The sequence below is a fragment of the Scardinius erythrophthalmus genome (genome assembly GCF_964197995.2).
Source record: "Scardinius erythrophthalmus genome assembly, chromosome: 7".
Classification (NCBI taxonomy): Eukaryota; Metazoa; Chordata; class Actinopteri; order Cypriniformes; family Leuciscidae; genus Scardinius; species Scardinius erythrophthalmus.
Window position 1 is genome coordinate 15,118,960 of NC_138227.1, and position 15,959 is coordinate 15,134,918.

The 15,959-nt window shown below is 36.5% G+C and overlaps 1 protein-coding gene across 9 annotated transcripts in view; it reads right to left on the bottom strand.

Moving 5' to 3' along the window:
- ncam1b (neural cell adhesion molecule 1b) overlaps nucleotides 1–15,959 on the bottom strand; it is a 107,914-nt gene that overhangs the window by 32,915 nt on the left and 59,040 nt on the right. For 4 of the 9 annotated variants that reach the window (XM_081370224.1, XM_081370223.1, XM_081370230.1 and 1 more), the window contains exons 8-10: nucleotides 15,524–15,666; nucleotides 15,341–15,364; nucleotides 1,131–1,160 (exon numbers count right to left, since the gene is read on the bottom strand). In XM_081370224.1, coding sequence (XP_081226350.1) covers nucleotides 1,131–1,160; nucleotides 15,341–15,364; nucleotides 15,524–15,666 — 197 coding nt within the window. The remainder of the gene's footprint in view (nucleotides 1–1,130; nucleotides 1,161–15,340; nucleotides 15,365–15,523; nucleotides 15,667–15,959) is intronic. The other 5 variants (XM_081370226.1, XM_081370225.1, XM_081370228.1 and 2 more) reach the window with 3 other exon arrangements.

A 15,959-nucleotide genomic window follows, 5' to 3' on the forward strand; every position in this document is an offset into this window, starting at 1 on the left:
CAGGAAATGCATTGAAGTTTCGAAGACTTCATCAAGCACAAAATTAGTATTCCCCGCTCCACTTGGAAATAAAAAAATAAAAAAACTCCTCTCTCTATACATTTCTGGTCAGGCGCTGCCCCTCGCACAAACTTTGCTATGAATGAACTCGGCAGAAGCGTCGTGTCAGAGACAATAATTATGCCGGTGTTGTCCCAGGACTGAGTCACGCTTACATAATGCTGTGCCTTTTCATCCAAAAAACATCCAACAGCCACCCAGCAGAGCTGACTGGGCTAATTGAATAACCCCCTAATGGGAGTGCTGAGACCCGTCCTGCCCACTTCCGGCCTTCTTTCCCACAGTTTTCCCTGTCTGCTGCGGTCAAATGGCCAGACCGTGACCCCATGTGCCATGGGACGTGCTCTCATCACTGGACTCTGGTTACTATGTGTTACTGGGGTCAGATCGAGGCCTGTATCTTTCAATCTCTGTGGCAAACAGCTATACATTTCAATCAGCACATTCAACTGACTTTATCTTCTAAGATAAAGCTCTATTTATTCATTTGCAACGTGAGAACGCTATATCATTAAAGTTTTAGAGCCATAGTTTTCAGCAGAAAGGTCTTTTTAATAATGCATGCCAGCCTTCTGCAAAGCTTGGATGGAGGTGGTTTGCTCAAATGTCTATTTTTGTCAGGGCGGGAAAGGAAAAGTCTCGGTGTGAACAACAACAAAAGGCATTTTGTGCAACATTAAATACTTAAAAGGAAAAATCCATCAAATCACAATAACACCTAGGGGAAAAAAGGAACAACATGATCAGATATTATAAAGTTGTTTTTTTTGTGTTTTTTTTTTTTAAATATGAAACCTTGAGAATGCAGCCTTATGATGGCATAATGTAATAAAACAATGTCATAATGACTTAATTGATTAGACAGAATGAAAAAACAGCATGCACTGAATAGAAAGTGAAAACTACTACTACATCATTTCACACTCAGGTGAAACAAAGACGACATCATAATTCAGTTGATGGATCTGATGAGATTTCAGAGATTTGGTCGGATAGGAAAGAGGAGGTTTATGGAGTTGATGGCTATCTTCATAATTTAGTTTATGGAGTCATGGATATGGAATCTCTACCTTGTGCTGTTCGGGCCGAGTCCAAGAGGCCTGCAAAGAACAGACAAAACAACACAAAGAGGCAAAGCAGTCCTTTAGAAGGAATCCTCTGTTATTGACAACAAAAGCACTGCACAATAAAGACATGTTTACTGATTTAGCATATGGGATAAAAAGAGCAATATTACAAAGTAATGCATATTACAAAAATCTTTATTCAATTAAATTAAGAAGCAGATTAAATGTTCAATTGTTTTGCTCTTTTTTTTTAGCATTACTCATTCAGTTAAATATATGGTCATTTATTCTGGTTAATTCAAATGAGCTTACACAATCATATTTATTGTCCATAAAATAATAAATATAAAAATTCTTGTTGCTTTATGAAAAAAAAAAGCCTTGAATTTGAAGTAAAAACAAAAACATTTAAACATCCCTAAAACAAGATAAACTTAATTGAAAAGCAAAACTGTGCAAGATTTATTTTAAGAGAATAAATCTTTTATTAAGTGTGTTTTTTTTATTACCCCATGGGAATTTTTTTTTTTTTTCACAAACAAAATGTAGTGTGGTTTAAACAACTCTTACCATCTATAATTTTGCCTCTCAAGAAAATACATTTTGTTTATATGAGATATTTACTAGAAAACCAGATAAAAATTATTTTTGCAGAGCATTATAGTGACTTAAAAAAAAAATTCAGTGCTACTAATAACACAAAAATAAAATGCTGTATGTAATAACTTCCTTTTCAATTTGCAGAGAACAGGACCACTGCATTTCTTGGGATACACTGAACACTTTCATTAAACACAGATAAAACACTTCATGCAACACTTTCCCAATGAAAGTGGCTGAAGTTCTCTGTGGACTCACGTCACTTCACGTGGAGGCTGAGCGTGCACATGCTTAGCAACACGATGAAATGGACAGGAAATCACTTGACATGCTAGAACACATTGAGATTATCACCAGACAAAACACAAGAAGAACAGTATAACACAGCGCTAATCGAACGATGCCTGAAATGGTCTAAGCCCCGTTCACGCCGCCAGCGACATCGTCTCGTCTCTGTACTATTGTAAAGACACTTCTGGGCGTTCCTAATGCTGTCGCTCTGTTCTTGGTAAATTGCATGTCTGGCTATATCTTTAGAAAATACGACTTGTTTTTCCATTATTTATTTCCTGAACTAAAATGAAAAAAACTAATAACGACGGGTTTTCTGATTTTCTGATTGTGCTCAGATCAAAAATAGAAAAAAATAATTACTGGATTAGACAAATTTTAATTTTGATTTTTAATTTTTATTTTAACACCTTAGGCATATATCAAGGAAATCATTTTAAACAGATCAAGTAGGCTACTATTGTGGTAACAGATTACAGCCATTTTAATAAAGGTGTGAATAGCTTATAGAATTTGCTTATAGTCTGACTTTTTAACTTTATTCCTTTTTTTTGTATTATTTATTCGGGACACACTCATACACACCTAAGGTTTAAGGAGGTCTGCGTGGGACTGTTTTGTTTTCATCCCGCTCCCACAAGGTTCTATTCAGCAACCACTTAAAATACACTCGGTGTTCACCCGCTTTATTTCCCGACCTGACGGGTCCGCAAAATTTAGATCTTGTTTCCATAATCTCACATTCAAATGTCTCTAAGAAGTAGCCTATAATAATTATAAATGCTATACAAAAAATTGTGTTCGTGTCAATATAAATATTAGGCTATTTTAACATTGTAGCCTACTGTCAGCAGAGAAAAAAATTGCCACAGAAAAAAATTATGAAATATAAATAACATAAATTAAATAGGACAAAGCCTATCACTCAAATTTCTAAGCAACATAAACGAAAATCATATTGCCCAACTGACAAATGAAGTAGGCTATTTTCTGCCGAACTATTTCAAACATCCTTGCAAAAAAAGAATGTTGTTGACTGACAATGGTTTCCAAACAGCTCCTCAGAGGTGTACAGGTGGTCAGAATTAAGTGCGGATACGCTGTCAAAAGATGTCGGGAGTGGGCTATTGTCAGTCAGACCGCACGCTCCGTCCAAAGTACACCAGAGTTCCGACCGCAACCGTCTTTTGACGCGCGAATGGATACAAAGTGGTCAAGCGTATAACTAGACGCAACAGGCGCGAATTTGACGCGCTATTCGCGTCCGGTGTGAACGCACCGTTACTTTAAAATTTAATCCCGCGCCGCATGATTCCCTATGGGCGTTTCACACAGTGAGTATGCGGCGGTGAAATCGCTGCGCGACTACGGCTTTTCTCAAGCAGTGGAAGAGTTTTGTGCAGCATTTAGGACTTCCAAAATAATCCAGCGGGCCAGAAAATATTGCTGGCGGGCCACTTTTGGCCCGCGGGCCACCAGTTGTCGTTCCCTGACGTATGATATATAAAACTAAGATATTCAAATTTGACTAGGAATTAGACTTAAAAGTAGCATTCTGCTTTTGGAGAGCGTTGTGATCTAAACTACAGTACGCTGTGCATTAAATCATTAACCAGATTAACGATCGATCAATCAACTAATTAAACTCATTCATTTTACGTCCTAGGGTGTAATTGTTTTTTTTGTTCTCTCTCTTTCTCCTCAAATGTAAAGCTTAATGGTGACCAGCTGACACTAGTTCCCATCATCTCCTGGTTTCCACTGATTGGCTGTTGGGCGGGAGAGCTTGTGGATAAAGCTGGAGAGGAAACTCCGTTTGGAGAAGTCTTTTTGTCTCCAGGCTGCTAAGACTGTCTTCTCCTGCCCCAGGCCTTAGCATGTGTGCCAAGATTGACTTTATATCTCCTTGTTGGTTGTTGCACAATTTATTGTTAACCTAAGCAGACTTGACTAATTGTTGTTAGTCAATTTTCTTAATTTCATTGACGTTCCTAAAAGAGCTTTAAGTTGAAACGGTTTCTAATTATTATTCTTTTGTTTATTCAGTTTATTTAACCCCCTGAGGTCGGCTGTCGCGCCGGCGCGATAGGCTCGTTTTTTTCCGTATGAGTGCAAAAAAAAAATAAAAAAAAAATATTAATTTTTATCTTATATGCTTGTGTTATACATCAATCGATCCTGTTTAGTGTGTATTTTTTTTGTGTATGCTCATAATAAAAACAAAGTGTTGTGCTTTTCGCCAAATAAAGAAAAATAAACATGATGCGAGTTCTGTCCGTCAGTGAAGTCAATTCTGAAACGCGTCCGAAAATGAACTGTAACTCAGCGAATACTCATTCAAACAGGCATACAGTCACACAGGCATGAAGCTTGAATTCTCTTCTTTAAAATGAAGTAATTTTTATAAAAAACAAATATTCACAGTTTATGTAATATGCATGCAAAGAGAGAGATGTCAGTCGTTCTCATCTCAGCTCATTAAGTTTTAATGTGCTCCGCCCACGGAGAGCGCGCGCTATTCAAACGCAAATGTGAGGCGATCCAAACAAACCTGTGAAACGCCCACATCAGCTGGATAACACACACCGCGAGTTCACTTTCAGACTTATGTACTTTACGATGCTGTGAGGAATAATACTATCTTGATAATAATCCTGCAAAAATTTACCTCAGAAGTTCTGGAAGTATCATTTCGAGGAGCAAACGGATCCCGCTGAGGAATTAGGTCAGTTCTGTTTGCTTTGTTCTAATCTGAATGAATGAACGCAAAGAAGTGTGCTGTTGTGGAGCTACTACAGCTGGCAAAAATACTGTTTAAATATGAATCCCGTTTCTGTGTATGAATGAATGAACGAACGCACAGATGCGCGCTGTTGTGGAGCTACTACAGCTGGCAAAAATACTGTTTAAATATTGATCGCGTTTCTGTGTATGAATGAATGAACGAACGAACGAACGCACAGATGCGCGCTGTTGTGGAGCTACTACAGCTGGCAAAAATACTGTTTTAATATGAATCGCGAATACAAAGAAAGATTACACTGGAAATATTGTTACAATTTTAAATGTTGTTGTAATTGTAAAACCTTAAAAAAACAAAACAAAAAAAAACATACATATACACACATATATATATATATATATATATATATATATATAAGGATAGATGTAAACAAAATCTTAAAAGGTCATTATAAGCCTTCTCTTTAAATAATTGTATTATGCTTTATTAGTGACACATTTGGGAAGAGAATATATTCCAAATCTGAAAATACAGTATGAGAACAATTAACTGCACAATTTCTAGAAATGTTTACCTTGGATATTGTACAATTTGCAAGCAAAATTTGTGGAAAAAAACAACAAACCAGTTATATATTGTCCTTGCATTCTTGTGGCTGAGTCACACACCTGAATGAAAGGCTCATTACGTATGCAGCCTCATTATGCGGGCCCCATTGTCTCCGCAGGTGTGAATCACGCCCACCCGCATATGGCCTTTCCAAACAAAAAGTGTTTTACAAGATTTAAATCAATGTATTGTGTTATGTGAATGATTAGGCAGGATGATTTTCACATAATTTTGAAGAAAAAATTCTAGGCAACGTCATCCATTAGTCAGAAGTCTTATTTACATATATTTAGAATATGTTTTATGGCCTTATTTCAGAAACTTTAGTTTTTTGTTTTTGAAAAAAACATGCATAAACATTATTCTATCAAAAATACAAACATGTACATGCAAGTTGTTCACATATTATGGTAGCCCTGTTTGTGCTAAATAGAGTGAATTTACACCTTTGCCATTAATATGTTTATAAGCAACTGAAAAAAGCACAAATGTCAGGGCATGTCAGAACATCTCAAGGACCCCAAAAACCCCTCAGACCCCAGAGGGCTAAGAAGCAGAAGGGAGGTGGGTGCCATTCTGTTTGTGTTTGGCTAGAGAGGGAGTAAGGTAAGAACTTTGTTGTTCATTTTGAAAGGCTAGAAAGTGTTCCCCTTAAAGTCAGAACTTTCTTTATTATTTTGGCCATATCCACTCCTGAAGCCTTTTGATGCCTTTTTGTACTTTGGACCAACCAAATAAAATGTCACGTCTGAGTATTTCAAAAATATGTGTGATTTCTTTTCTTTTTCTTGTGGAATGCTGGGACAGGAGAGGAGAGCTCTTGGTTATCTGTTAATAGTAATTGTCACAAACTTCCTTGTTACTGCTTCCCTGACCCCTAGACCGGGTAGGCATGTTACAATTGGGGGCTCGTCCGGGACCTCGCTTTTCTTGTCTCTAATAATCAACATAATGCAGGGGAAGCTGTAATTATGAACTGCAGCAGTGCTAAACTGCTCACTGCATCATATAATTAACAACACTAACTATCAATGTATGAATCAAATTCACTAAGGCTATGTTCAGACTGCAGGGAAACGTGGCCCAAATCTGATTATTTTGCTCACATTTGAGATCTGGTTGTCATGTCTGTACAGCACAAGATCAGATTCCATGTGGTTTTTCAATTCCAATTTGGGCCAGTTCCATTTGTGGTCCTAAATCCGAAACAGGTCTGATGTTTTGCAATGCAACTTCAGTCTGAACAGTCATATCGGAATTCATGCGACCTTTACGTCACTCTACATTCGTCACAATTCTGTGCTCATGGAAGTCACTTCAAAGATTTAACATACCCGACGTTATAAAGACAGTTATGAAACGCAGTCAGTGATGTGTCAGAACTTATAAGCATTACAGTGACAGCTCTATATACAGTACAAGCAAAACATGAGGGCTCGTATCATAAATGTTAAAAAAACTGCTCTCTTTTTTCTCATCCTCCTCCTCATTTTTTATATTGCATGAACCGAAAATTTGCTGGCTTTGGCGGCAGATCACACTATAAATAAACAATATCGTTCTTTTGAGTATGCAGGTCAGTCCAGGACCATGTTCTGTTCACACTGGAATCTGATATTGGCCACATTTAAAACAACAATGTGAACATTATATAAAACATCTATACAACAAAAAAAAAAATCGGATCTGAGCAATAAACCGGAATTGAGCACTAATGCTCGCAGTGTGAACGCAGCCTAAGATGGCAGACAGTTTGTTTTTCATGCATCATTTTATTATGACTCATATTGGTCGTCGCTTGCAAAATTCTGATCATTAGCAAAAAGTTAAAATTTCTGAACTTTTGTCACATGACTCACGCCGCTTGACACGCCTACATTCTTTCGCCAATGGTCACTGTCACTTGTGTCGCCAGCCCTCCATTGCAAATGAATGGGATCTTGTCACTGGCGTTGTGAACGGAGCTTTAGTGCACTTGAGCAGAACAATCTGTCTCTGTACTGTGCTTGCAACAACAAAAAAAAACAAGAACTGAACAGCGCAAGTCATTTTGCTAGAGCATCAGGAAAAAAAGCAAAACCCTTGCAGGGTTGTTATGATGACAGCAGGCTGAGTCTGCTAGCCTTGCAGCTTTCATTTGGCTAACTACATCCCTAGAGACCCGCATGGGATAAACAGTTATGATCAATGCCTTTTATTCTGCAACGCTGTGTAATTGCTACTAATTAAAGTTAATATCTTAGTATAAACTAGAGCCCTAGGCTAATGACGAATGCTTGAATGATATTTTCAAGCTTGATAAAGTACCAGAACAAAATGAACAAGCTGCTTATGTAAATGAAATGTTCAGATTATTGTTGACATTATTACATGACGATCATTCTGATTACATCAGGTGCACGACGCCTTAGGCCTGCTCTGCTCTTGCAGGTATGCATCTAGCGGATCTAGAACTTGGCAGCTTATTCAAGCAAGAGTTTATGAACTCCTCAATAACGCACATTAAACCGGAGCTAATTCGAGAATCACATTGTGCTTCGGCGATACCATGAGGGTATTTCCAAATGCATGAGGTGTTAATTATAAAATGCAAAAGAACACTTGGAAAAGTTTTGTGCAGTGGAGTTAAGGAGTCTGGAGCACACGTGAGACAGCGGCATTGAAGTGCCTAAAGTGACAAAATTCATTACTTTCTTAATGGGGTCATTCTTTTTTTAGTAAAGGTTTTTAGGCAAAACATTAAATTTACTCATAATGCTGCACAAAACATTCAGATCAGATTAAAATGATCAGAAATCTTGCTTGTTGGGATCATTTGGGAGAATAGTACACTACTGTTCAAAAGTTTGGGATCATTAAGATTTAATGTTTTTGAAATAAGTCTCTTTTGCTTGCCAAGGCTGCATTTATTTGATCAAAAATACAGTAAAAACAGTAATATTGTGAAACATTATAACAGACATCCCAAGTCTTTCGGAAGTTCCGGGAATCTCCCGCATATTGGTAGCGGCTCCCTGATGCCCGCAAATTAGTTAAAATATCCTGGAATCTAGAGCGAGCGAGCAAGAGCGCGCATGCGAGACAGAGACTGTGTTCCAAACCGTGTAGCGAGCACACGGCAGAGAGGGAGAGGGAGCGAGAGACCTTGGGTGTGTGTGCTAGTGTGCGTGTGTGCCTCATGAAGCTCATGTAAGACAGAGAGCATCTGATTGGCCTGTTTCGGTAAGTCAACCAATCAATCAGTGTGGGCGGGATTGTCCTCCCTCTCAATTGCCTCCCCCCCTCGGTACCTAGGTCAGATACCTCCCTGAAATGACTTTTTGCAGGTTGGGATGTCTGTTATAAAAACATTTTTAAATGTAATTTATTCCTGAGATTGCAAAGTTGATTTTTCAGCATCATTACTCTTCAGTGTCACATGATCCTTCAGAAATCATAAATATGCAAATCTAATAGGCCTATGCTGATTTGCTGCTCAAGAAACATTTCTAAATAATAGAGATAATAGAGTGGCAAAGCTGAATTCTTAGCATCATTACTCCAGGCTTCAGTGTCGAGAAACACACACATACACTTATTTTATATGTATATATGGTTGAGTACCATCTGATACATTTACGCTGATTTTATATATGGTTGAGTACCATCTGATACATTTATTTTTAGGATTTTATGATGAATAGAGTTCAAAAGAACAGCATTTCTTTGAAATAGAAATCTTTTGTAACAATATAAATGTCTTTACTGTCACTTTTGACCAATTTAATGCATGCTTGCTAAATAAAAAAGTTTTAAAAAGTTTTATAGATCTTACTGACTCCAAACTTAAGTAGTGTATACATATATCAAATTATATTTTTCATAGTTTTCTTACCAATAGTATTGTACATTGTCTTTCTTTTATGTTGTTGTATTATATATATATATATATATATATATATATATATATATATATATATATATATATATATATATATATATATATATATATATATATATATATATAAAATGCACAGCAAATGTTTACAAAGCAAATTAAGCTCTCACACTTGTGATGGGGCGGCAACAGTGTGTTCTTTAGGCAAGAGAAAATACTGCAGCTTTGAAAAAACGCTTCAAGCTAAATCTTGGAACTCTGCTTCCACTCCACACTGCTCACTTCATTTATTTGGGAGGACACGCAGAGCAACATCTGCTGCGCAGCCAGAAACAAAACAAGTTTTCAGCTGCTGATTTTACTCTTATAGTAAGTGTTTTGTTGTTAGAAAGAGAATAACAATATCTATTCTGCTTTCTCCTGATAATCGTGACTGGGCATACTAAATTTCTGATTTCAGAACGAGACATTTTTGCAACTTGTTAAAGTTACTGTTTTTTCATAGAACAATGAGTTCGTTAATTTCAACAAATCAAAGAGAAATGGACTTTTCATTTTAAGTGAACCCTTTAATACATTTCTTATAGTTTTCAAAATCTTTCATCAGAAATGCAATAATCAGCTACGTGCCACAGACACTGATAATAGTGCAAAAGTTGTATTTAACCTGGAAGATTGCTTTAATCTATTCCCTCTTGCAAGACAGTAAATATCAACAAGGCCGATGTTTAAATCTTAGGCTCCAGTGGAACTACCATGAGAGGGACAGTGTCCATATCTCGGGTTTCATCAGATCAGCCACAGTTTGCCAGGAAAAGCGGTTTACCAAGCTCAGGGAATAGGTCACTTTTCTCTCGCTGTGGGGTCACTGGCACGAATGAAAAAGGCTATCAAAGACGGCACTACCAGAGGGCATTGATCTGAAAGAGCATTGTGTCTGAAAACAAGAGCTGCCCTACACATGCACTCTGGAGTGTGTCTGTGGGGTTTAGGAATGAAACTGCTCTTGTACTGTGTGATCTTACCACACTCTGTGTCCGTTTTACTACTGGTCTTCATTTATGTTAAAGGGACAGTTCAGCCAATAATAAATTATTCTGATTATTTACTCATGACATTACAAACATATATGACTTTCATTATTCTGCTGTGGAACACTATCTAACGGTTTAAGTGGTTCTTTTGCATTAGTGGAAAAGTGAAAGAAGAGGGGGCAAAAATACAGTAAAAACCATAATATTGTAAAATATTATTACTATTTAAAATATTTTGAATACATTTTTAAATGTAATTTGTTAACTGTGATGTTAAAGCTGAATTATCAGCATCATTACTCCAGTCTTCAGTGTCACATGATCATTCAGAAATCATTCTAATATGATGATTTGCTGCTCAAGAAACATTTCTTATTATTACCAATATTAAAAACAGTTGTGCTGCTTGTTTATTTAGGAAACTGTGATTATTTTTTTCAGGATTCTTTGATGAAGAACAGTCAAATGATCCGCATTTATTTCTAAGTTTTTAGTTTCACTTTTGCTCAAAATGTCTAACTTCTCCGTTCAAAATAACTAATCCTTAAACATAAAAAATAGATTGAGAAAAAAATTGTGCATTAATAAATTAGTAAAACTAATAAAATAGCATATTATATTAGATATATAGCATATACAATACATAAACAAATATTAAGTTTAATTTTATTTTTCTTAAACACATTGGCAAATATATATATATTTGTTTAAATAAGAAAATAATTATTTGCAGTGTTTCATTGTATGCAAAGCAGCAGATTGAACAGTCTGCTTAAAGGTACAATATGCAAGTTTTTTTTGCCGCTAGAGGGCGCTACATTCCAAAGAACAACAATGGCGTAGCTTGATGACGATGTGGAGCGTGGAATGATGGGAACTGTCGTTTTAAATTCCACCGTGGATGTAAATCAGTCAGACGGGAATCTAAAAATCATGTTCATGGATGAGGTACAGTTCTATTTTTATAAATGTTGTGTTTAATGACATGCTTTTTGTGGCGAGGGGGCGTGGCTCAGCGCTGTCTGTAAGGGGAGAGAGAGAAACGAGACGAGCAAGTAGGTCAAGTGCAAATGACGAACACCTGTGTCTTATTGCAGTATTATTGGCGTGGAGAGACCGCTTATAAGCCGTGCTGGAACGAGAGAGAGACTGGAGAGAAAATTGGACACAGAGAGAGAAAACCGGTGGATCCGAGCTCTCATTTTTGAACTGTTTTGTGCCGTCACGGTTGCCACGGTGAATGCGCGATGTGCGCGACTTTTGTTTGTTTTGTTTTATTTTAATAAAGTCCCAGTCACGCCGATCCCTGTCTTCTTCCTTCCTGACTCTTGAACCTCATCACACTATATTTCATTAAAATGAATTAACCGCAAGAAAATAAGTTTTAATACTATATTGGTTATCATAGATGTTACTGTATGTCGAATTCATTGTTGTGACAACGTTTTACGTGTTCTAAACAATTGTAAAAGTACATTCGAACATACCGACATCATTTGTTCATTGTACCCACATGTATATTGTAGTTGTACCCACACATACTGATTAATCTTTATGTATAACACATGTTATATTTATTTACATGGCCATAAACACCAGATAAACAATGTCAATAAACTAACGTTAAACACAAATCTAAAGCAACAATACTTTCCTTACATAAACATAACTATTACCGAATGCTACATTTGGAAAATATAAAATTAAGCATGCTTTGTCGACAGATCCAGCTGCAGTCGGTAAAGATAACGACTGCACGAAACAAGCTAACGTTGCTTGATAGACGCTACAACTACAACTTCCGCATTTTGTCCAGGACTCCACGCATTACGAGCGGAAACCGAGGGTAACGCGGATATGACGCAATTGACTGGCGACTCCCAGATCTCCCTTGCTCTAACGCCCCGTTTCCTTGGTTAAAATCGCAATTTTCTCACGATTTAAAAATAGTTGGAAACATTTGGGATATTGTAAGTAATCAACAGCCTTGAGATTTTGGGATATTTTAATGCAAAATTCTTACATATTGTACCTTTAATAGCCAAACAGCCATATAAAAAAGTCATACAGGTTTGGCAAAACACAGGTGTAAGTAAAAGAACAGAAGTTTCATTTTTGATTCCCGATCCCTTTAAAATGCTCTACAGATTCCTCAAAGGAGACCCAGAAAGGGATGCACAACTGAGAAAAGACAAGAGAAAAAGTGGCTGATGTATTGGCTCTTATTCAGAGGTTGAATTCTCCTCTTGTCTTTCAACCGGATTGTGATAAGCTGTGGTCCGTGGCCAATTCTTTATCGCCCTGCGGCGATTCTACCCTGCCATTTTTATGACCCGCTCATTTGTCTGGCACCTTGGCGAGTGGCCCAGAGACTACAATATATGACAGTCCTCAACTCATTTTTTATTGACCCAACTATTACAATCAGAAGATAAGATATGAGCTGGGTCTTTCTGAGGGAAAAAACATTCATTTTAAAATGACAGGAAGCTCAAGACACTGAACTAATCCAATGCACATATAAACAGTTGTAATACGTGACACACAGCTGTGTAAAAGAGGGCACGGAGAGGGTAGAAACATGCATCGTGCAGAGCAAGAAGATCTAAAGGTCTTGTAAATATTTTCAATAAGCCGTTCTCACATCCTCGAGCAAAGAAATTATAGCATGACATTGAGTTATTAAAAAGGAATTGCTCATCTGAAGCACCCAGTAAAATAATGTTTTGCGAAAAAAAGGTTGTGCACACAAAAAAATTAAAAAGTCCCACTTCAAGCAATGTGATGTTCTGTATAGCACTGTTGAAACAAAGAAACAGCAAAGTGACACATTCAAAAATAATTAGCAGTGTTAAGGCAATTTGCTTTTCACAAGTGACGATTAGAAACATTAACTGTTGATTGTCTTTTTCCAGACTGCTTAGGTACAGTCAGAATAAAACCGTATTCGCATTTAACTTCAGTAATGTGACATTTCTGAGCGATATTGATTTGCAACTAGGAAAAGAATAGAGTAGAGTGGGATTTGATTTCACCCCAAACATTTTTGTTGTGTATTTAATACACTGTTTAGTTGTAAATGCAAACACGCTCAAATCCTGATAGCTATTTGGTAATTGATTAATATTTTCTTATATATATATATATATATATATATATATATATATATATATATATATATATATATATATATATATATACATATATATACACACATACATACATATGCTGTTCTATTTTACACTGATGATTTTTTCCCCTTCTGGAATAACATGCTCTGCTGAATCATACACAGTAAAACCAGGAAGGTAAATTTTGATTTCATGAAAGAAAATCAAGAGCTATAGAAATTCTGTTATTGTTTATATAGCACATCACTGTTTGGTTGTACTGTAAATACAAACACACTCAAGCCAGTTAACTATTTCATTATTTATTTATATTTTCCTGATGGACAAAAAAAAAAGCAATATACCAAAACTAACTGGATATTTTAAGCAGAGGAAGGTTTCAATTTTAATGCATTTTTTAACCCTCTGAAATAACGTGCACTGATAAATCATGCCTAATAAAACCAGGAATGTTTATTAAAAAAAGTATATCAATTCTGATTTTATGTTGACTGAAAGACAATCAACAGAGACAGCTGGTCATACTTGATGCTAACAAATAAAATATTATACAGCCAAAGAAACCTGCTAATCATTTTTGTAACCATGAAAAAAAATCCATGGTGATCAACACAGGCCAGTGAAGAGATGCTGGCAATCGTGACAGCCCAACACCCACATGAGATGAGCAAGACTGGACAAGAAGACACAGGAAATGACAAAGCGATCCAACAAAGAGCTTATATAAAAAATGCTCCTTCAGGAACCCTGTGATGACGGTGACTCGGCAAGACCGAAATCAAGCTTATTTTTGAGGCTACAAAGAAATCCTTTATTTTGCATTTACCTCAAGGATAGAAGACAATGACTCCGTTCCAAAATCTAGTGGGCTGATTCAATGTTAACTTAAAAAAAAAAAAGATAATAAAATAAAATATACTAAATGGAATAACTAAATAAAATTAGAGTTAAATTTAAGTTGAAGCGCTTAAATTGCCAACAAAAAATAAACTAAAACTGAAGAAACAAAATTTGAAATAAAAATAAATGAAGCCTAAATGTTAATAAATAGAAAAGCACATAAATAAAATAACTTAAAAAGAAAACTGAAAATAAAAGCTAATTGTAAACATTAATTAAAACTATAATAGTATATAAATAATACAATAACACTGCTCATAAGTAATTATTGTGAATGGTCTATCCATCCATCTATCCTTGCACACAAATATCACTTCTCCACTGATTTTCATAGCTTTACATTAGCATGTTGATAAGCTAATGGCGTGACACGCCAAGTATAAAAAGACAGCACACACAAATATTGAATAAAAAAATGTTTTAGTTGTTCTCATTTTTAAAAGGTCATGACATGAAAAGTAAGAGGTCTTTGTAAAACAACCTGTATATATTTGAAATATATTTATAATTAACCTTTTCTCTGCAATCTTGGATTTGCAAATCTGAGCTCATTGCAATGCCTTCTCTGCAAAGTAGAAATGTTGTACTGCCTTAGAATCAGGTTAAATCAAGGTATCATAGGCAGCAGCATAATTCATTTACCTAGCGTTTGAAACAGCCTTAGCATCGGGAGCGGGCCTACTGTATGCTGCCAAAAAAAAACACACAAAGCGGCCTCTGTAGCCATTACACTAGGTTGTGGAACAGAGCAAATGTAAGGCAATTTTTAGAGCTCATCCATCATCACTTTTCCTGTCTGGAAGCGTTGCAATAGTATTGCAATTTCCCCACCATGCACGTCTTTTTCACATATCAACAACTGCAGATAGTATCACGACTTGAAGAACTTCAGGAAATCGAAACAGCAAACGGTCGATTAGCAAACGTCTTAAGAATGCAGACAACATCAGAGCCATTTTTTTTTTAAATTGGAATTAAGGAACAGATCTAAGTGGCTCGTTACTATACCTGACCTTCTGATCTCATACCTGATAAATCCTCTTTTGTTGCTCCTGCAGACAAAAAGAATTGTATGCATGAAACAGCTAGAGGCAGGTGAACCACGTCTCCATCATTGAACTGCCTGTCTGTCTGTCTGTCTGTTCGACCATGATGAACATGCTACACTTCTAGCCCCTGAGGAGACCCCATGCCAGTGCGTTTGGTGTTACCTGCTCTCCCTCTGTGAAGACTCGGGTGCCGAAGCTCCAGGTAATGGTGGGAGTGGGATCTCCGGTGGCCTCACATGTTAACGTGACCCGTTCTTCCATTTCTGTGGTAGTCTGGCTTTCCAAATATGTGATTTTGGGTTGCACTGAGAGGGCACATTTTAAAAGGTTAGATGACTCCAAAACTATATTCAGTCTAATGTTGAAAACCTATGACTTTCTTTGTGGAACAGAAAAGATTTTCTGCAGAATGATAATTCAAAAATGGAATGTCAAGTCATGAAGTCACTGTGATTTGAGAGCAACTTGTTTCAGCCTGTCTCTAACTCAAACTTTCGTTTGACTTTAAAAGACATGGAATATGATCATACGACTACTTCTAAGGTGAATTTTTGTCATTTTTAGCATCCTCTGCCGCATCCTTCTCTATTCACTTTCA